At 37.0% G+C, this 21,593-nt stretch overlaps 1 protein-coding gene across 3 annotated transcripts in view; it reads left to right on the plus strand.

The window, feature by feature from the left end:
* Positions 1–21,593, plus strand: part of msra (methionine sulfoxide reductase A) — a 35,914-nt gene that overhangs the window by 8,170 nt on the left and 6,151 nt on the right. For all 3 annotated transcript variants that reach the window (XM_044106412.1, XM_044106415.1, XM_044106414.1), the window contains exons 2-5: positions 7,757–7,825; positions 7,934–8,053; positions 13,949–14,053; positions 15,438–15,544. In XM_044106412.1, the coding sequence (XP_043962347.1) occupies positions 7,757–7,825; positions 7,934–8,053; positions 13,949–14,053; positions 15,438–15,544 (401 nt within the window). The remainder of the gene's footprint in view (positions 1–7,756; positions 7,826–7,933; positions 8,054–13,948; positions 14,054–15,437; positions 15,545–21,593) is intronic.

Consider the following 21,593-nt stretch of genomic DNA (forward strand, 5'->3'; position numbering starts at 1 on the left):
ACGCAGGCTGGCGACAGAACACAAGAAAGTTAAAAAATGTTAAACTTTTTCCACAGAAAACCTTCGACTTTCGCTGTATAATCTTATCTAATATTAATGCATTAAAATTTTCAGATTTATCTTTTATTTTTGTCAGCTGTCGGTAAATTAAAACACTCCCTACCACTTGCAAAATGGAGACAGCAAAAGTTGTAATGAAATGCCGTAGTCAGTCGGTTCTTCAACATGTTTTAAATACAATATCTTCTGTTGAGTTTTCATTACCCAATAGATGTTTACAGTCACAATGCAATACTTTCACCTTTCTGAATTCTGCATGTAAAAAGTATGAAAAAAACTAAAACTACTACTCCAACCAATAAAAACTACACTAAAACTTAACAACATTTAGCTAATGATAACTAATAAAAATAGCTAACACACTCTAAAAACTAATTAAAACTAACTGAATTAATCAAAAAGTCACCAGAAAATAAATCTAAACAAGTTAGAAGTGAATAAAAGACACAACGAAGATGAGCGCTGCGGATAATTTAGGACTAAAGAGTTACAATGCATATTTATAAAATGACAGATAAGAAGAGGAACTGAAGAGTTACAAGATTTTATATAATATATAAAACGCCACCCAGATTGGTCTTTCCATAATTTTCTCTTTAAAAATAGTCGAGTCTTTAGGATGGAAATGAATGTGAATAAGACTCTTCCATCATGAAGGCTGACCCGTTGATGATTGTTTCCTTATCTTGCATATTTTAGGAGTGTCTTTTGTTATCTTTATCGTCTCAACAGAAAATTAAAACGTGATGAAGGCCTGCAGAGTGTACTGTGCTCTGATTGGCTGATTCTGGAGCTGCTCTGGCTGCCTTTACACACACAGCTGAAATAGAGCAGCACTAATAGAGTGTGTGTGCGTGTGTGTGTGTGTGCGTGGGTGTGTGTGTGTGTGTGCGTACGTGTGTGTGTGTGGTACAGACGTCACCATGGATAAAGGCCTGCTCTGTGATCAGGCTTATTATTGTGACAGGATTCAGGGTGCTGGGAAAGAAAGAGACTGGGAGGCTTCCTAGTTAGTCCCACACACACACGCACACACACACACACACACACACACACACACACACACACACACACTTTGTACCTAAAATGAAGTGGCTTACTGTTTGATGTGAAGTTTCCTGAAATGCTTTCTAACCTGCTCTTCACAACCAAATAAAAGCAAATTAGTTGCCAGTACAAACTGGGCTCTTACAGCTAAAATCAGTTTAGGAAAAATGAAATGGAGCAAAAATGTAATGCAGTTTGCTTCGTCCTGTTGGAGTGACAACTCATGCACCAGCTGGGAAATATAAAATGTGTTACTGCTTTTGTTTTTATTGTTACCACCTTTTAAATGTGTCTTGTTATTGTCTAAAGGAGTTTAGTAGACATAAGCTGTGCAGTATTTATAGATGAGACCAAACAAAAAAATACATGAATTACTTTTGATTAAGAACAAGCAATGTTTTTACTTTCTGGGTATTTTAGAATCACTACAGGAAAATACTTACAATGCAGCTTAAAGGTTACGACAACAATACATTGCAAAAACACAAAACCTTACCAAGTAATTTTGGTCTAGTTTCTTGTACAAATACCTCAGTACACTTGAAATAAGACAAAACTAACTTGCAAGAAACTTTTCAGCAAGAAATAGGAGATTGTTTTAAGTCAATAACTCCTAAATATTAACTAATAAACTACTATTTCCACTGGTAGATTATTTAACTTATTACAAGACATTTTTACATCTCATAAGTGAAATGTGTTTGCACTAGAAATTAGAGCAAACATTACTTTGTAAGGTTGTGTGTCTTTGCAGTGCAGCAGCTAATGCTAAAAGAATACAACAGAAATCAACTTTTCTTTCTAATATTATGAAGAATTTTATTTTTTATGATTCATTGATACAAGAAAAGAAAAACACAGACCCAGAAACTATTGAAAACTAGATTTCTGTTTCTGCAGCCTGATGTTGCTGGTCTTTTATCTTTTAGTTTTATTTAATTATAAATCTACAGTCTGTTCTTAAAGACTTTCTGTTCTGCTCATCTGTTCTTCCCATATTGATGTGGCTTCCTCCAAAAGATGAATATAAAAAAGCCTCATGTTGTTATTGGAGCGGACTATTTTAGTACTACACTGTGCTAAAATTAGCCTCATGTTGCCTCCAGCGACCTTAATTGGCTGCAGCAGTTGATTATGGCTCAGATTGACCCGTTTAAACATGGAGGAAAACTGACAACATTTCTGCTTTTAACAGAAACCAACTTGGTTACTTTTGTTTCAAACCAAACCTATTTTTATATATAAACGTATATATTTCAAGCTACAACAGAGTGTTGGAGCCATACTAAGAAAAACTTGAAAAATAAAATTACAAGAACAAACTTGTATGTGAATAAAGTCATAATATTACGACAATAAAAATAAAGTTGTATGTACTTTTGAAAACAGGTTAAAACTGCACAAAGCTGTACAAAGACAATAATATAATAGAATAAGTTGATGAAAAGAAATAAAAAAAATAAAAATAGAACATCACAGCTGAAAAGTTACAGTATCAGGCCAACAAATAAAAATACGTTTTAAAACGCCATTTAAAATGACCCAGACAAGAATAAAGTCATAATTGTATGAGAATAGTTATAATTTGAGAATAAAGTCACACCAGAGTGAATTCATAACATTATGAGAACAAAGATGTAATAATAGGAGAAAACATTAAAAATCAAAAATACTTTATTGATCCCAAAGAGAAATTAAATACATAATATTGAGTTAAATAAATTAATTAATATTACTTTTTGAGAATAAAGTCATATCACAAGACTAAAGTTATGAGGATAAACTTGCACAAGAATAAAATCATATTATGAGGACAAAGTCGTAGAAGAAAAACCCAAAGTAAGACGATTAGAAAGTCACAAAAGAATGAAGTTGAAATGATATGAGAATAATATAGCAATAAAGTCGTTCGATCTCTAGAATAAAGCTGTAATGTGACTTTATTCTTGTAATTTCATGAGTTTATCATCATAATTTTCTGACAATTCTCATGATTTAATTTTTTTTAACATTTTCTTAGCATGGCTCTAATACCACATTGTAGTTATTGTGTCTGTAAATGTTCCTTTTCTGTGAGGATGCACAGGTCAAATAAACCAAATCTTCATCATTGTGGTTTAGTAATCATTTTGTTTGGTCAGAAAATCTACAATGATAAAGAAAATATTTAAGAGACGCAAAATCAGTTTAAAACAAAACAAAAGACAGAATCTTTTCACTCGTTTGTCGTCCTAACAGCTGAAGGTGTGTTCTTGGATTCTCTTCATCTGAGGAAGATGTTTACATTTGAAGATACACAAGTTCATCCGCTGCACAGCTGGACAGAAATAATAAGCAGCTGATCTGTATCTTCTGCTGCTGCTTTGTTGTTTCTTGATTCTTCTGTCACACACTCGGCGAGTTGTTAAAGTCATTAGTATTCTGTCTGGACTTATTTTCTTTCCTACTGACATTTACATTTAAATTGTTTATCTGTGTGTGTGTGTGTGTGTGTGTGTGTGTGTGTGTGTGTCCTGTAATGAACATTCCTTTGCAGTTCCCTGAAGGCAGCCATTACCAACACACACACACACACACACACACACGGACAGAGGATAATGTGAGCGGAGGAGGGAGGAAAACGAGGCTGAGGATCCGTCTCGGGATTTTAAATCTCCATTTAAAATCATTAAGATTTGAGGGATGCAGAAGAATGCTGTGTGTTGTTCACCAACCTTTATTTCTTTTCTACATTTAGTTTGCATTTTTTATTTGGAGCTTTCCTGCAGGATTTGCAGCATCTGAAAACTGGGGCATCGCTGACTTTGTTCTGGTGTCTTTGCTGCTTCTGCGGCTGAAAATAAAGTCAGTTTTGTAGGAGGAGCTGGTTGCTTCTTTCCTTTTGGAAAATGTTAGCTTAACAATTTAGTTATGCTTTGGTTTACTGTGGCTGTCAAAAATAACGCAAGAAAAAAACATCAATTCTACAGCCTACCAGAAGTATTTGGATGTTTTATATTTTATTTCTTTTACTAATCAAGCATGATCAACAAAATTGACTTTTTGGATGAAAAATATTGTCACAGTCAAAACTGATTTCCGCGAAATACTTATAATTACATGTTTAAATAAAAATATGTAACATAAAATAGAAAATAGAGGATTGTTATCGGAGTTATTGTAGATTAAAAAAAATAATGTTAATTCTGGCAAAAAATCTCAGAAATTTTAAATTAATCTCAGAAATTTCTCAGAAAAAAATGGAAATTCTTGAAATTGAAAAGTCAAAAATGTGCTTGAAAAAAATGTTTAGACAAATCTTAGAAATTTTGCAGACTTTTGAAATTAATTGCAAATAAGGTCAGTCCAGAATATTTAGCTGGATGCTTCGGGTCGCTGTCTAACTGAAAAATAAATGTAAAGTAAATCTCCATTCAACTCATTGTGAGGCTACTTGCTCCAAATGGATGGACCTCTGTTGAATCAGGTCAGTCGCTCTGAAGGAGACGACTGTTTGAGTCATTATTTTGTAGAAATTACTTTTATTTTAATATCAATAATTTTTTTTTATTTTTTTTTAACTGTCCAAATATTGTTGATCATGATTGATTTTTAGACGACATAAAATGGGTAAAATATGAAAAGGGTTGAATACCTTTTATATGAAGTATATATTTGTCATGATGCAGGGATTGTTTGGTTAAGAAATTGTCCATTTTAAAGCTGCATTATGTAATTATTACATATTTGTTGAAACTGTCACAACATGGTGACAGTTTGTTATGAGACAGGTAATGTGTGGACAAATCGAACTCCTCTGCTTTCAACTAGAAACAACCAATCAGAGCCAGGAGGCGGGTCTTAGCGCTGTCAATGGCAGTCTAGCTAAGGCTAGTTAGCATAGCCAACAATGACAGCAGACAGACAGGTTTCTCTGTCATTAGCACATGGACCTTACCAAGCTCCGCCCACAACCGACCCACGTGACCACAAGTCTCACAAGCAAAGCCTCGTAGCGCATTGTTTCTATGTAAAAATGACTCCATTAGTGCATCATTTCTACCGGATTTTCACAATATATCAGCTACTACAATGGACAGAGGAGGTAACAAGTTCATATCATCATCTGGGAGGAAGTTACTGGTTTCTCAGTCACAAGCTGGTTGCAAACCTGAGGCTAGCAGGTGTCAGTCAGTTATGGATGATCTGAACTTTGGTTTGATGACTTCAATATGAGAAGCTACAGACTGATAGAAGGATCCAAAGAGTTCTGTTAAGGTAAAGGCAAATCTTCTCAAGCTGGGATATAATTAATTTAATTTCACATAATTATCGCGGTAGAAGCCATTTGTTTGTTAAAATTTTATGAAATATATTTGTTCTATTTAATATTTGTTGTGAATGACGTATAGTCACAAATGAGTCCAACGTAGTCCAACGTTTAAAAACTACAGCGGCTGTAATGCGCCACAGCAAAGGTAAACAAAGGTAAAATAACCCGAACAGGTGATCAACTCAAAACCACTCGTACCTTTTTACTCTCTCTCTCTCTTTGTAGTTTAAGCACACCTGTTACCGTGGCAACCGCCTGCGCCCCGCAAGACGAGCAAAGATTACGTTAATATTCAGTCCATTACGATATCAAGTTTCCAGGCTTGATATTTATTTCTCGATTATTAATCAGCGCTTCCCTGAACACAGCGATGGTTGATTGACCAGCTGTACTTGGTGCTATTGTGGCTAACACGAGTAACAGTTTAGTCCAAAGCCTTTTCTGCTAAAATAAAATCTTTAGTGTATGTCACATACAGTATACATTGCATATTGAGCTGTTTAGCTAACGTAAGACTGTGCAGAAGTTGTATCAGTACTGCTATTATGCTGTACTTAGTTAACGGGAAGCGTGTGTTTGTGAGACCACCAACCACGTGACCACGTAGAATGAGCATCAGCCAATGAAAAGCGGCCCCTCTGGTAAGGTCCATTTAGCTCTAAGATGCTAAGACCCTCCTCCTGGCTCTGATTGGTTGTTTTTGGTGTGTTTCTTCCATCATGGGAAGGAGGTGGAGAAGATCAGTCAGATTATCTGTGTCATAACAAACGATCACGGCATGGTGACAGTTTAAAAAATACCGTATGTAAAGGGACATTTTCTAAAGGTGGAGTTTTCAGAAAGAAATGCACATGAATTTTGCATGTATGGATGCTGTTCTGAAAAACCAACAGTGGCTTCAGGAACATGAATAATCCTCTTTAAAGAGGCTGAGATGTTTTCCCTGCAGCAACTGAATCGTTCCCTGTGCAGAAAACGGAGCATCTGAATCCTTCACAATAAAAGGCTCCTCATGTAATCAGACTAAACTCACTGACTCAGATGCAGATGATGCATGTTTGCAAAACTTGAGAATGCTGAGAGCAGAACAGAAAGCTCAAGCTGATTATCACTCTGCGTGTGTGTTGCTGATTGCTTGGCAGCACCCGTTCTCCAGCTTTTGTCTATCAGCATGCAGCCCTCATGACAATTATGCATCTATGCATGAAGACGCTGAACATGTGTGTGTGTGCATCCAGATGTTTGCTTCATTTTTCTTCTCCCCCCATCATTCCAATTTTTTTTGAATCCATCTTCCTCCCCCTGAGTAGACCATCTGCACACACGTGCAGCCCGCAGCAAGCCGAGTTAATGCGCTGTGGCTCAGCCAGGTGGCTGCACGGACTCGTATTCGTCCTCATGCACCTCTGGCTCACCGCTGATTGGACCGAGCGCAGCTGCTCTGAAAATCTGCAAACCCTCTTTAACTGGGTCACTGTGTGTACTCTCAGCTTTTAGGTAGACTTTGTGCCACGTTCTGGGTTTCTCTGTACGTTCTGGATTAATAAATGTGTACGTCTTTAGAGAGGATGAAGCTGAATATTTATGCATCAAAACATTTGAAAGGGAACAATAATGGGAAACAAACTTGAATATTTTGAATTTACATGCTTTCAGACTGCATTTTCACAGTTTCTATAACCTTTTTGCTCTTGTATTCTGTATTTATGTTTTAGAATAATAACATGATGTAATACTGACAACAAAATAAATCCCTTTTAAGACAATTAAACCACTGGACTCATTTTTCCATTAAAAATGTTCGTAAAACTTTGTATCATGTTGAAATAACACAATTTCGCAAGTGCGACGTTTCGATTAAATAAGAAACTCAATTAAAATCACACTTGAATAAGTTTCATCAAAAAACCTGCCACACGTTACTCCTACCATTTCTTGTCACTTTCTTCTTATTTTCTGCCAGTACTAACATCCAGTTATTGATTAGATGCAACGAAATAGGTTTTTCAAAATTGGTGTGTTAAAAATATGTTTGTCATCTTCTTAAAGGTTTTCAAAAGTTCATTATGTTTTAAAATAAACCTATAATTTCCAGTTTATTGGCGGATGCAACCAGACATTTATTTAAAAAGTTTCTGTTTCTAAGTGTTCAGGATGCCATTTACTCCAACATGTTTCCCGTTCTTTTGTTAATCAACCTTTTGGACATAAATGTGTGGTTGTCTATTCATTTTGTCTTGTTTTATAATTTGGTGGGGTTGAAGAAAACAGGTGAAACATTTGCTAAATACATTTTTTATTGTTAATAACTTCAATATTTTGTCCCTCTTCGTGCAGCCAAACATGATGTGAATGGAAACAGGACTATTCCGCCCTTTCCAGAGGGGACACAGATGGTGATGTTTGGTAAGTGTCAAAATACACACCAGACGATTCGTGCTATATAGGAAATAATTCATTTAAAGCAGGAGAAAAGATGTGATATATAAACGTCTCCGTTCTGGTTTCTGTAAGGCATGGGCTGTTTCTGGGGAGCAGAAAGGAAGTTTTGGACACAAAAGGGAGTTTACTCCACCCAAGTGGGCTACTCTGGCGGCTACACTCCGAACGCCACGTACGAGGAAGTGTGCACAGGTAGACTCTGCATACCAACGCACACAAACACACACATGCATGTGTTTCTACTGACTGTTAATAAACTGTGGAAAACAGGACAGAAACAGAGGAGCGCCTCATTTCCCTCAGGCCCTATTAAACCGGGGCATGGATAAGGCAGCTATTGATGCCCGACCGCTCAGAGCAGCGACTATTTCTGTGTGTGTGATGTGTGTCCAGACCCCCCAGTGGCTCTTCCAGTCCGCCAGCACACAGTAAATCCATCATTAGCCCCGCATCACCACCTGTCTGTTACTGTCTCACTCGGTTTTATTTTGTCAAACTGTTTATGAGTTTATCTTTATTGGATGATGATGAGAAATCAGAAATAAAAACTGCAACTATATGATTTTAAAAAACAAGGACTAAAAAATATGTTTTTTAGATATTTGTTAAAACTTTCACCAAGTTGTGTCAGTTTATGAGACAGATAATATATGAAAAGAGCTGCTATTGCCATCTGAAGAAATGCCTGCTCCTTTTCAAAAACAACCAATCAGAGCCAGGAGGAGGGTCTTAGCGCTGTTAATCAACCTTATCAATGCACTGCTAAATGTGCTAATGGTGGAGAAACAACTTACAGTTACAGGAAAACTGCTTATCTGCCATAATTGGTGGCCATGCTAACTAGCCATAGCATGGCCTTATTGATTGACTGCACTAAGACCCGCCTCCTGGCTCTGATTGGTTGTTTCTAGTTTGCACTCGGAGGAGGAAGAGGATTTTTTTTATTTCACAGATTATTTGTTTCACAACATACTGTCACAACGTAGTTACTGTTTTAACAAACATGTCAAAAAATAGATTTTTTTTAATAAAAGTTACAATTTGCAGCTTTGAGTGCACAAGTTTGAATTTATTATTGATTTTAGCAACTTCTGACAGGGTCAAAATTATTTCAGCAGAGTAAAAAATGCCCATCATAAATATGTTCTTAACATCTTACATCTTCCTGTCACACTGTTGATCGCTGCTGAAACTTAGACGTGTAAATAACAGCATAAATGTTATTTGAATTTAGCAAAATAACAGCAGAGCCATAAACATTTAGTAAATTTGTTGAGAGCGGTGATGTTCAACATCTTCAGTTGCTAGGTAACAGGGTTGTGCTTCCCCGGGGTTGCCAGGTAACAGGGCTGTGCTTCCCCGGGGTTGCCAGGTAACAGGGCTGTGCTTCCCCGGGGTTGCCAGGTAACAGGGCTGTGCTTCCCCGGGGTTGCCAGGTAACAGAACAGTTCCTTCTGATTTGTGACGTTACACTCAGAAGTTTTTTGAAATGGCAAATTTTCCAGACACCAAAAAAAAACAACATTAACTTATTTCCAAAAACCGGCTGAATGTTTTTTTTTTTTAATCACTTGGTCTGGTTTTATAAGCAGCGGAAACCCAAATGAAAGAACAAAAACATACAAAATACAAAGTTTTCATAATAAGTCATCTTTAAATCGATATATTTGAACATATGAAACCCATCTCTAATTTGCTATGATTTGGTAAATCTGCACCAAAAGTCTCTAAGTAAACATAATTGCTGATAAATGCTGAATATATTCAATAAGTTGTTGGAAGGTTACAGACGAAACTACAAAAGTTTGAAAGTTGTTCCTTATTTTCCTCGATTCTTGTCTGACATTTGGATATATGGTGTAAAACTGAACTTGAACACATTTGAAATGCTTGAAGGAACAAGTTGAGCGCTTGACTTATCGGCTTTGGAGGGTTATCGGAGGAGAGGAAATCCCACGTATGAATTTGTGAGTCGTGTTCAGAGTCACGGCTGACTGTGTTACTCATGTAGATGTTTTCTCCCCTGACAAATCGAGGAGATTTGTTTTGTTTTTATATCATATTTCTTGCATGTTTCTTCATTATTTCTTATCAGGAAGTTACTGTAGCATTTAATAGTTTGCATGGTGTAGACAGTTTAGATATAAACAGGAAACTCTGCGTAAAGAGAGCTGGTTTGAGCGTTTTTAATTAGCTCTGTGTCTTTGCTGAAAGAGGCCACTTGGCTGAATAAAGTGCTCCTCCAACATTAACATATTCAGGAAAGACAATACCTGAATATTCACTGTTGGTTACATTTTTACCATCAAATCAGCTTAGGTCCAATTTGTGTTGATTAGATTTGCATATTTTTACTCTGTTTTTGAGAAGAAGTCCCTGTTTGTAGATTTGAAAACACTCCAACGCTGTTCCTCTCTGATTGAGTTGGTGTTTTTGTCTCTCATTTATTGACAGCGTTCTTCATACATAAATCTTTTTAACAATTTTTCTAACTGATCTTTCTTAAAGTTAATTCTTAGTTTAAATTTTTTTTATTTCAGGTTAGAAATTTCTTTTTGATCCAAATCTTTGTTTTGTTTAATTTTTTCAGTTTCTAATCTTTTTTTCAGTTATAATTTTTTTTCAAATATCCTTTCCAATTTTATTTTTATTTCAACTCCAAATCGTATTTCAGTTTTACATTATTTGTCTTTCAACATTTTTCCTTTTCAAATCACTTTCTTTGTTTCCATTTCTTAATTTTTTTCCTTGTGGGTATTTTTTTTTGTTTTCATTGACGTTATGAAAACAGTCACAATAATTCTGGTTTCCTCTGAGCTCTTTGTACACGGCTAAGGTTTTTTTCTTTGTATGCATATTTGGAGTAATAAATTGTTTTTCTGTTTGTTTTTTATACGAGCCAGAGGAACAAATGCTTGAGAATGGTTGTGGGCATACATGCAAACTTTCAGGAAAGTCCCTGGTTGTACATTCTGTTCCCTCCTTTGGGTCATTCCAGGTGTATTTTTGTGTCAAGAAGGGCACTTATCATTTTGAAGACTGAAATAAACAGTCAAAAATAATTAGAAATTAACTGGAGAACATTCTAGCTACATGCAAGGTATATGATGCATGAACAGTAATTTTAAAATCATAACAAGAAAACTTATTTTCCCAAACCAACTTCACCTTCTGAGTAAATGGTGATTAAAGCACAAAAAACACAAGTTTGAAGCAATTTATACTTTTAATTTAAAGCTGTTTGACTTGTATTTGCATCAAACTATCAAGAAACCTTTTTCTTTTCTTCATGAAGTTGCACATAACTTTACTCTTCTTCTTTAGACCAGTTATTATGGATTGAGCTCCAGGATGGCAAAGCACCTGGATTTGAGCAGCTCTTCTGCTAAACAGTTTGAGGCTTTGAAAGGGATGAGAGTTAAGTCGCATTCTGCTCCTGGTGTTAGGGTTTCCTCTGGGACTCATTTATGTTGTTTCCAAGGCTGAGAGAAATAAAAACAGTACCCAGACTGTGTGAAAAAAAAGACAGTAAGTGTAATTTTTAGTATGCAGTCAAATTAGATGTGCAAAATGAGAAGAAACTACCACAAATAATGGTAATGTTGGCTGCTTTTTTGGTTTATATTGTCTTTTTTATGCTGCAAACAGTGAAACTTATTTTCTGGCACAAAATGCTTTAAAACTTTTCCAGAATTAGGAAATCTGTCCGCTTGGTAATCCAACACGTTCACCTGACTGCTTCATTCTGAGTAACAGCCTGATTATGAGATCATTTGGCACCTGGATGTACATTTCCTACCAGCTGCCGCTTTATTTTCTGCTCCGATTCCAATCTTTACTGTATTTCCCATCCAGTCTGAGATGAATTTATTCCTGCGAGATTGGCCTGGTGAGACATTAATTTAATGCGGACCGCTGCTTTGTCTCTGTTCGCCAATATCTGCCGTAGGAATCCATAACTTCTGATATTAAAAACGTAATAAGGCAGAGAAAGACATAGGAGTGGAGGTGGAATGAGAGACGTGGAGAAGATGAGGTGTCACGTAATGGGTCACACTCATTACCAGCACCAGCTGCTGTTTGACTCGCAGCAGAGGAAATCTTTCTTCTGCAGAAAATCAGTTTTGGACCAGCCTGGCCTTTCAAGGACACCGGATGTATAATGTGTCTTTCTTGTGTAAATCTGCTCTTTTTTAAGGTCGTACATCTAAAAAAAAGAAATCCTAAAGCTCTCATTTCAAAGCATTAAAGCTTCTGCTGTGAAGGTATGTTAAGGATTGTATAATTCAGTCACTTTATGCCACAAAAATATAAACTCAACCAAATCAAAAGGTTATTTTAGTACTTTCTGCCAATGATCAATACCTGCTGAAAGGGTTTGATTTGATTTTGTTTGTTTTGCAAAAAGAGGATCATCCAACAGGGCTGCACAGTGGCGCAGTTGGTAGAGCTGTTGCCTTGCAGCAAGAAGGTCCTGGGTTCGATTCCCGGCCGGGGGTCTTTCTGCATGGAGTTTGCATGTTCTCCCTGTGCATGGTGGGTTCTCTCCGGGTTCTCCGGCTTCCTCCCACAGTCCAAAAACATGACTGTCAGGTTAATTGGTTTCTCTAAATTCTCCCTAGGTGTGAGTGTGTGCATGGTTGTTTGTCTTGTATGTCTTTGTGTTGCCCTGCGACAGACTGGCGACCTGTCCAGGGTGACCCCGCCTCTCGCCCGGGACGCAGCTGGAGAGGAACCAGCAACCCTCCCGACCCCATTAGGGAAGAAGGGTGTAAAGAAAATGGATGGATGGAGGATCATCCAACAGTCTTAAAGTTAGATTACATAAAGCTTTTATCAGTGCAGCTCAAAGTCATAAAAACATCATACAGTCACCATTATGTTTCATCTTCAAAATCAATAAACATGAAATGTGTTGATCAATGTTCCAGTTCTAATTAAACAAAAGCAGATCTAAGCAATCGGGTCTTTTAGCCTTGATTTGAAGGAATTCAGTGTTTCAGACATTTTTCAGTTTCCTGGAAGTTTGTTCCAGATGTGTGGAGCATAGAAGCTGAAAGCTGCTTCTCCATGTTTGGTTCTGATTGACTGCAGAGAGGTCCGTTTGGGTTTGGAGTCACAACTAAAGTGATGGGATGTGATGCACTGAGCAGTGGGCGATATGAACTTGGAGTTTTATCAGGATATTTTGTGCTAACAATGTAATAGTAATAAACGTGGCGATAAGAAGTATTGATTACGTTACATTCAGGTTGTATTGATTAGGTTACATTCAGGTTGTATTGATTAGGTTACTTTCAGGTTGTATTGATTAGGTTACTTTCCGGTTGCATCTGCATGCTAAAGCAATCACAGCCCCACAAACACACATACTGGTCTGGTCTTGAAAAACATTTGTGATTCACCAGACACCAGTCTTACAAAACGTGTGATCTGTACAACCAAGCTGCACTCTTTAAATACATTCAATCATCTTTTCAAAATTATTTGTATCTGTTGATGCTCTTGTGGAACAAAAGAGAGAAAAATTGTAAAACTTAACAATCCAAACAATAAAGACAGTGTTGAGGGTTTTTAAAAGTCTTTAATTAGAATTTATTGGAGTAACAATAAATCAAAATTCCTATAAAACATTTATAATGATAAATGGTAAACAATGCGATAAATGCCCTTCTCTAGATGCGCTTCAGTGTTTCATAATTTCATAATTATAATTTTCAGCCATTATTTATGTCCTGATTTACCGAGTCTGGTGCAGAATTATGATGCATGTCTCACTTCCCTGAAGTAAAAACCGGGTAAAATGCGACATGATTGATACGTATCCGATTAATTTCCACAACTGGAAGAGGCTCAAATCCAATTTCTTTGAGGGGGAGAAAAGATCGGGATTCGACTGCCATGAACATCGGTCTGTCTGATATGTGCTGCATAATGGCGAAGAAATCTGATTGGGTCACTTTCACTGTGTGAATGTTGACAAACTGTTGGTTGGTTTTAGTTTCTTTTTCCTAAATAGATGAAAAATTATTTTGCATTTACTTATATTTAAGTTCTAGCATTGATGCTGCTGGTTGTATTTTGCAGGCAGAACCGGACACACTGAGGTGGTGCGAGTTGTTTACCATCCAGAGAAGATCAGCTTCATCAGCCTGCTGAAGGTTTTCTGGGAAAGTCACAATCCGACTCAAGGTAAACACAACATTCCTGACTAAATCCTGGAAATAGAACAGGAGGGGGTTTATTTTTGAGTTTCTATTAGGTGTGGGCAATACAGAGTTAAAGCTGCAGCTTGCAACTTTTATAAAAAATGTGTTTTTACATATTAAAACTGTTATCATGTTGTGTAATATGAGACAGATAATGTGTGAAAACACGTCTCCACCTCCTCTTTGAGCTGTTACTGCTGTCTGAAGAAATGCACCAATAACAACCAATCAGAGCCAGGAGGAGGGTCTTAGTGCTGTCAATCACCCTCATGAATGCGCTGCTAAATGGTCTAATGGCGGAGAAACAAGTCACTATATTAGGAAAACTATTTATCCGCCGTCATCGGTGGCCATGTTAATCAGCCTTTGTTACATTTTTTAAGTAACTGCATGACTGTGAGTGGATGACACAGCAGCATCAGTGTCTACACAAACACAACTAGACCTGTCACAATAAGCAATCAATTAATTAATCAATTAATCGCTTCATAAATTAAAACAAATTCAATTATTTCTGTTTGCTTGATTCGTCGTTTCTCTCTACCAAAACCTGGATGTTAAATGTCTTCAGTCTGGTGATTTATTCTCACCTAATCTGAAGAACAGTTTTGTTTCTAGAAACTTCACTATTCATTTTATTTGTTGTTTCTGTTGTTTTGTTTATTTGTTTTGGATATTAAAAATGTCTTCAGGTTCCAGGGTGAAATGTTCATCAGAATTTAAAGTTTATTGATTTTTGAGTTTGTAATGTTTTACTTAAAAATGGTGCCAAAGCAACAACATTATTACTTGCAGCAACAACTTCTGGGACTTTTCCCAGTCCCATTTGTAATGTTTCTTTACGACACAATTCATATAAAGAACTGTGATTTGTACCACAGTATTTTCAAATTTATAGATATTTATTTATGCTTTCATTGAACAAACAGTGGAAAAAATGATCAATCTTGACAGTAAGAACAGTTTGAGGGGTTTAAACATCATCAGTTGTTATTTATTGTGACAACAATACCTCAAAATTCTTATCAAATTAAGAAATTTATCATGATAAATCCCCACTGCCAGTTTCTGCTCGCTACGTCCTGCTACATATGATCAATATATCTACCATTTTCACACCTGTTCCTGCATTCAACTGATTATTAGAGCATCACATATGTGATCCAGCCTTGGAAAGCCTGAAACATTGAGGCTGACAGACTGACAGCAAAACGATGACATGATCAGTCATGAAAAAACAGCTTTCGGTTCTGCCAAGACAGGAGAAGACAGGTTATATTTTTGGAACGTTTTCCAAGAACCGAAGACAAAGACGCCACGCTGCCATCGAGATCCTCGTTTTAAAAAACGAGCATGTGTGTTTTCAGGAATGCGTCAGGGGAACGATGTGGGGACAACGTACCGCTCTGCCATCTACGCCTACACGCAGCAGCAGCTTGAGGAAGCGTTGGCCTCCAAGGATCAGTACCAGAAGGTGAACAAATCCACCAGTCTTTGTTATTTGAACAATTTGTGCACAAAAGCATTTTGATTTTTAAGGGATCCACCATTAGTAGAAGATGTTGGCCTAAATAAGTTGTCATTTTCCTTTTAACTTACAAAATGCTGTTTGTGATACGGCAAAAGTCATAATTATTTCAAAATTATTTATATATTTTTCACTCATGGAGGTAGCCATTTTTTCATCTGATGGGTTGATGATCCATTCTGTACTGGAATCTACAGAGTAAACACGGGAAGGCTAACTTTACCTGAGTTGTTGTTTATCATATTTCATTTTATTGGTGTCATTTTAGATAGTACTACACTGCATTGCTGTTGGCTGGAATTAAAAAAATATATAAAAACAAATAGTGAGGTGAGTCTGGATCACTTCCCACATGACTTAAAAAAAAAAAAGAACAACATGGTCAAAAAAAGCCGATCACAACTTCCGAGAGACCAATTTGTGCTCTCAACATTTCTCTCCAGAAGACTTGAGGTAATTTGTACGAGCAAAACTGATGAAGGCTCTAACAGGTGGTCGTTACCTTTATAAGCTAAAAATAAATCCTGTACCAACAGTTTTTATCCACAAAGCGGCCAAACCCGGCTGCTGCCAGAGCGAAAAACACTGGGACAAACATTAGACAGGCAGCTAACATAACTTATGCTACTGCTGCCGTTACTGAATCTAAAACCACGGACCAACACCGGACCCTAAACAGGTGTTACCGTACTGGACACAGAACAATGGAAGTGCTTACCGGATCACAGTCCAACCAGAGGTACATATCGTTCATCGTTTAATTTATGAAGTTGAAGGTAGCAGCAAAATACCAGGAGCTTCTTCGGCTAACTCTTTCTTCCTCCTCTGTTTGTTTCTCCTCATCATATCTCTTGGTTTCTCTTTCTCTCTTGATTTTTACATTCCCATCGATTTCAACACGCTCCAGCTCAATTTGAAAAGGCTTAAAACTGTTAGCTGGACGGAGCTAGCACAATCTGACCAAGCATACATCATTTACCCAGAATGCATTGCAGCTACATGGCTAAGTCCGAGTGACAATAAGCAGCCTACAGTTTTATTACAGTGTTGTTTTAATGTCTAAAATAAATATTTCTGAAATAAAGTCTATTGTTACAACTAAATGTGGATCCCTTTAAAGAATCTGGAGAAAAGCTGAACTGTGTGAGACAGCTGGGAGGTTTGTAGAGGACAGAGTGAATCCTTTTTTGTCAGGGTCAGTGGGAAGAGAAGGACAACATCAGGGGAGGGGCAGATGGATAGCAATTAGAGTTTTATTTAAAAGTGAAACTGAGATGTTGCAGAGCAGGCGGTCAAAAGGAAACCAATACACAAAGCGAAATGGGCCTGGCAGGGCGACTCACTGAGACAAAAGAGATGAGCCAATGTAACGGCATGAGCCTGACTCTGAAGAAAAACAACCAGAAGAGCTAAATAACCCCGACAATAACCAAAAAAACAACTTTCACCAGGGACAAATGCAACAGATAAAAGCTGCAAACACAGAAAATGGAAGCAAAAGAGAAAATGCTGCATAAAGTCAAAACAACAGCAAGTGTGAAAGTTTGCTCCACAAAAGTCCTCCATACCACTAGGGGAGTGTTTCTCAAACTTTTTTATGCATAGGACTACTTACCCATTTAACAAACACTCATGAACTGCCTAAGTTGAAATTGCCCCAGCAACACAACATCTTCATATATGCAACCTGAAATAAAAATATTGGTAGCTCATTGTCTGTGTTCCTCCAAATGAGACGTTTGGTGCTGTTTTGTAAACATGACTGGCCATCATTGGGGTGTTTTGAGTTATTTACAGATTCTGAAAATGTGGAAGGTTTCAATGATAGAAAACACATGGAAATCAAAAAACGTCTTTAATACAACAGGTATAATTTAGAAGCATAATAAACACATAACAGACTTGAGTTGTGTTAGCAAAAATAAACATTTTCTTTCACCACATAAATAATTTTTAGGATGCAGTATGTTGCGGACCACCAGGGGGCGCCGTGTTCGGGTACCACAGGTTTAGAAAGACTGCACTGGGTCACCCATGTTAAATGAGCTGCTGCTGTTCTATAATATTATTAAAGATGTTCAGTAAAACTCTTCATTCTTCCTCCAACTTGGTTCTTGAATAAGTTAAGCATTAAAATCCAGAAATGAATTCATCTACGCCTTGGACTAAAGTTAATGCTGAGCAAAGTTTCTTTTGTGTTGCATGTTCCCTTTGTCTGACACAGACTTAAACCTTTGGCATTTTGACTTTTCCGTGTTCATTTTCCCTCGTTATCCTCCCCGGCGCCCGCTGGCTGCTGTGCAGGGGGGCGGGGATTAAAAACGGAGCTCATTAAAATCTCTGCTCTCTCTTAAGATAACTGTATGCACAGATTTGCAGCGCGGTGCCTCAGTTTTGTTGCTGTTTGCTGAGGTCAGATCTAATCTGGTGATTTTCTTTTTTACCCTTGTGTTAAATATTTACCATTCCTAACCACTCATCTGACTCGAGTTTTGACCCATTTTCACTGAAATCAGGCTGTTTTTGCTCCTTTTCTGCTATTAAACAACTGAAAGTATCAATTTTTTTAGATATATTTTTTGTAATTTTCCAACTTTTCTGAACCAAAACTCCTTTTAAACATGTTTTTAAACCCTAGCATCAGGCATGATTTGCAGTCTTCATCTGTCAAATGGCCTGAGTCTTAATAGTGTTGGGTTTTTCATTGTTGTTAAGTTTTAGTTTGTTGTGACTTTTTGTTTGTCCAACTCAGTTAGTTTTTAGAGTTCATTTACTAATTTAGTTAAATATTGTTTAGTTTTAGTTACATTTGTATTGTAGTGATAGTTTTAGTTTTTCATACTTTGTTTAATTTTTATTTTCAGAATTCAAAAAGGTATTATGTTGTGATTATATATATATATGTATATATATATGTGTGTGTGTGGTTTGGTTTTTATGAAGTATCATAATTTGCCGACAGCTGACGTAGAAAAATCTATTTCACATGAGAACAGAAGGCTTAAAAATAGATTTGTAAACAGAAAAACAAAGGATTTTATATCTGTAATTTTACTATGTTTTAGTTATTTTTATAAATGCACAATATAGTTCCAGTTATTTATAGTTTTTCCCCATTACCTACTGTTTTTATATGTTTCAGTTAATAAAATTGTTGTTTTTTTTCAACTTCAGCTTTTGTTATTTCATCAGTTTTAGTTAATTCTGACTCACGTTGTTCATTAATAATTGCTCCATAATGGTTTCTGTTTTGGAAACCAGTAGTTAGCATTATCAGGATTCAGTCTGAAAAATGAAACAAACTTCCCCACAGCTGGTCCTGGAGTGAATACGTCCTGCTGTTTTCACTCCAGGATGGGTGAGTACAGCAGGAATTAACTGAACTGATGTAAACTGCTTGTTTGTGGGGAGAAAAAATCAATTTCACATCAGTTCTAAAGTACTAAATAGATCAAATTCATAAACATAACAATGAAGATTATTGTTTCCATAATTCATATGTTTTAGAAATAGATGACAGTAATTTAATTGTAGTTTTTCCCCATTAATTAGTTTTTATGTGTTTCAGTTCACTTTATTAGTTTCAGTAAACTATATGAGCCACATTAAAAATCAGTATTTTGCTAATCTTTTCAGCTTTGTCAGGATTCACATCAGCTTGACTTCACTTCCCAGCATCCCTTTCTGCTGTCCGGACCCGCTCCCTTCATCAGAACCGTTCCTTTTATTCCTGCTTGTGCATGCAGCTCGTCTACGTCCGAACGCTTTTAAAGTCCACTCACACAAAAAGCCGTTCACACGCCGCCTCCCTCGCCGACTCCTCTCCTGCTGAGGCTTTTCCACCGCCATCGCACCAAAAGGCTTGTTTCCATGGAAACTGACGGGGGTAGAGGCGACTCTATTCTACTCTATTCTTTTCTAGTGTAGTCTGGTTTTCATTAGTCTTTTTTTTCTCTTATTCTCCTCACCCTGTTTGGCCTTCCTTTTCTTTTTGAAACCTTTTTTTTTTCTTTTTTCTTTTCAGCGATATCTGTCTGAAAAGGATTTTCTGTTATTGCTGGGCTTTTTGGGGTTGTTCCATTGCTTTCAGCTGGTTTGAGGCCTTTTATGTTTAGAATGAATAGAAAACAAAGTCAGCCGACAGGAAGGTGGGACGAAAACTGTGAGCAGATCTTTGAGCAGAGAGATGGAAGGATGAGGTTGAACACGCGGAGAGGTGAGGAGTGGAGATTCAAAAGGTTAATTAACAGAGATGGTAAAGATTGTTGTGACTCTAACTGCTTCAATACAAAACTGTGCCGAAGTGAAACTGTTAAAGCTTTAATCCTTTTGAAGGTCTGGCTCTTTTAAGGGACTTTGCACGTATTGATTTCCTTCAGCAGCTTGTTTTCCACGAGCGCTTGAAGTATTAAAACCTATAAAAATAATCTTTGGTTTGTTGCAGGGACGAGGAAGTGAAGAGAAAGCTCAGAAGTGCAAAACATTTACCTGGAGATCAGACTTATTACATCCGGAGTTGTAATTTTCTGTTTTTGTTTAAAATCAAGATACTTTCAGACGTTTGAGTTGTTTAACAATAAACGTGATAAACGTGGATCCCCAATTATTTATTAGAGCCACTGGATGGTTAAAAAAATAGAAAGACTAAATTTCGACCAAAAATTTAGATATTTTTAGGTTAATCTCAGAAATTGTCATAAAAACACTGGAAATTTCTGAGTTTAAAAAAATTCCTAGAAATTTTTTTTTGAAATTTTAGATTAATCTCAAATGTTTTTATTAAAAACTGCGCCGTTACCTAGCATCCCAAGTTGCACCGCATTTAGTCCGATGGTTTCACCGCTGCATGCGCCGTACAATGGCTGCTGGAAGAGAAAAGCCTTTGTAGTTGACTTAGCATCCATTCTTGTCCGTTGTGCAGGAGGCTCCACTTCTGCTTTTCAAAGATGGACGGTTGTATAATTGCGAATCTGTTTGGAGTCATTTTCACGTGGGAGTGTAAACGTTGAGTTGGGGGTTGTGGCCAGCAGCAGCTTATTGGATTTAATGTGACATGCGGCCCATGAGTTTACTGTTTATTTTCCAGTCTGTTTGGCTGTAAACATCTATTTGTGTAAATCTAATCAATAAAAATGACAGAAACCACTGTGTCCAGATTGGTGGCCATCAGCATCGGCTCTGATACTGATGTTGGATCAGGTCAGTTTTATCTCTACATCAATGAAACAGACCGCTGGCGCTTTGGTTTTCTTTTTTTCTTTTTTTTTTCTCGCAGAAACACAGACAACTTTCTCTGCGTAATGGAGAAATTTCTTGACTCCAGCTCTAACAGCCATGTCCTCCTGAAAATCTCTCTTAGATTTTGCTTCCGCTTTTTATTTTTCTCACCAGATTGGCTCACCCACCCCCTCCCATCTGTGTCTGCATGTGTGTGCACGTACGTGTATGTGTGTGTGAGAGAGAGAGAGAGAGAGAACGCGCTTGGCCTTTAGCAAACACACTCCATGCCAAACCATCTGGGCATTAAATCTGTCCTACTCAAAAATCGCTTCAGTTGCAAAAGTAACGAACACACTCTCATACTCACACTTTGGGTTCGTTCTGATGATGCATAATTTTTATTGTTTATACCAGAACAAAGTCCGGTTGATGATGAAGGGCCTAAAGCTGCCATTTATGTAAATTCTTCTCTTCTTTTCGCCACATGCCTTCAAATATTTATAAATTTGTGCTCCAAAAAATCTCTTTAAAGTCTTTGTATCCAGCCACCCAATTCGTTATTTCTGAAAACCCAGACTGTGTCGAAGCCTTGCAGATCAGGCGCTGACCTAAATTTTTGAAAAGCTCAGTTAAATACAAAGCTAAATGCTCTTTTATTCCCTTTTTCACTCAGCTGCCATGAAAAATGTAGATGGAGGAGCAGAGAAAGGTGAAATAAAAGTTTAAACCAGAGATAAGAAACTTAAAAAAAATAAAACCAGAAGGAAAACAGACG

This window comes from Gambusia affinis, linkage group LG22 (genome assembly GCF_019740435.1).
Source record: "Gambusia affinis linkage group LG22, SWU_Gaff_1.0, whole genome shotgun sequence".
NCBI lineage: Eukaryota > Metazoa > Chordata > Actinopteri > Cyprinodontiformes > Poeciliidae > Gambusia > Gambusia affinis.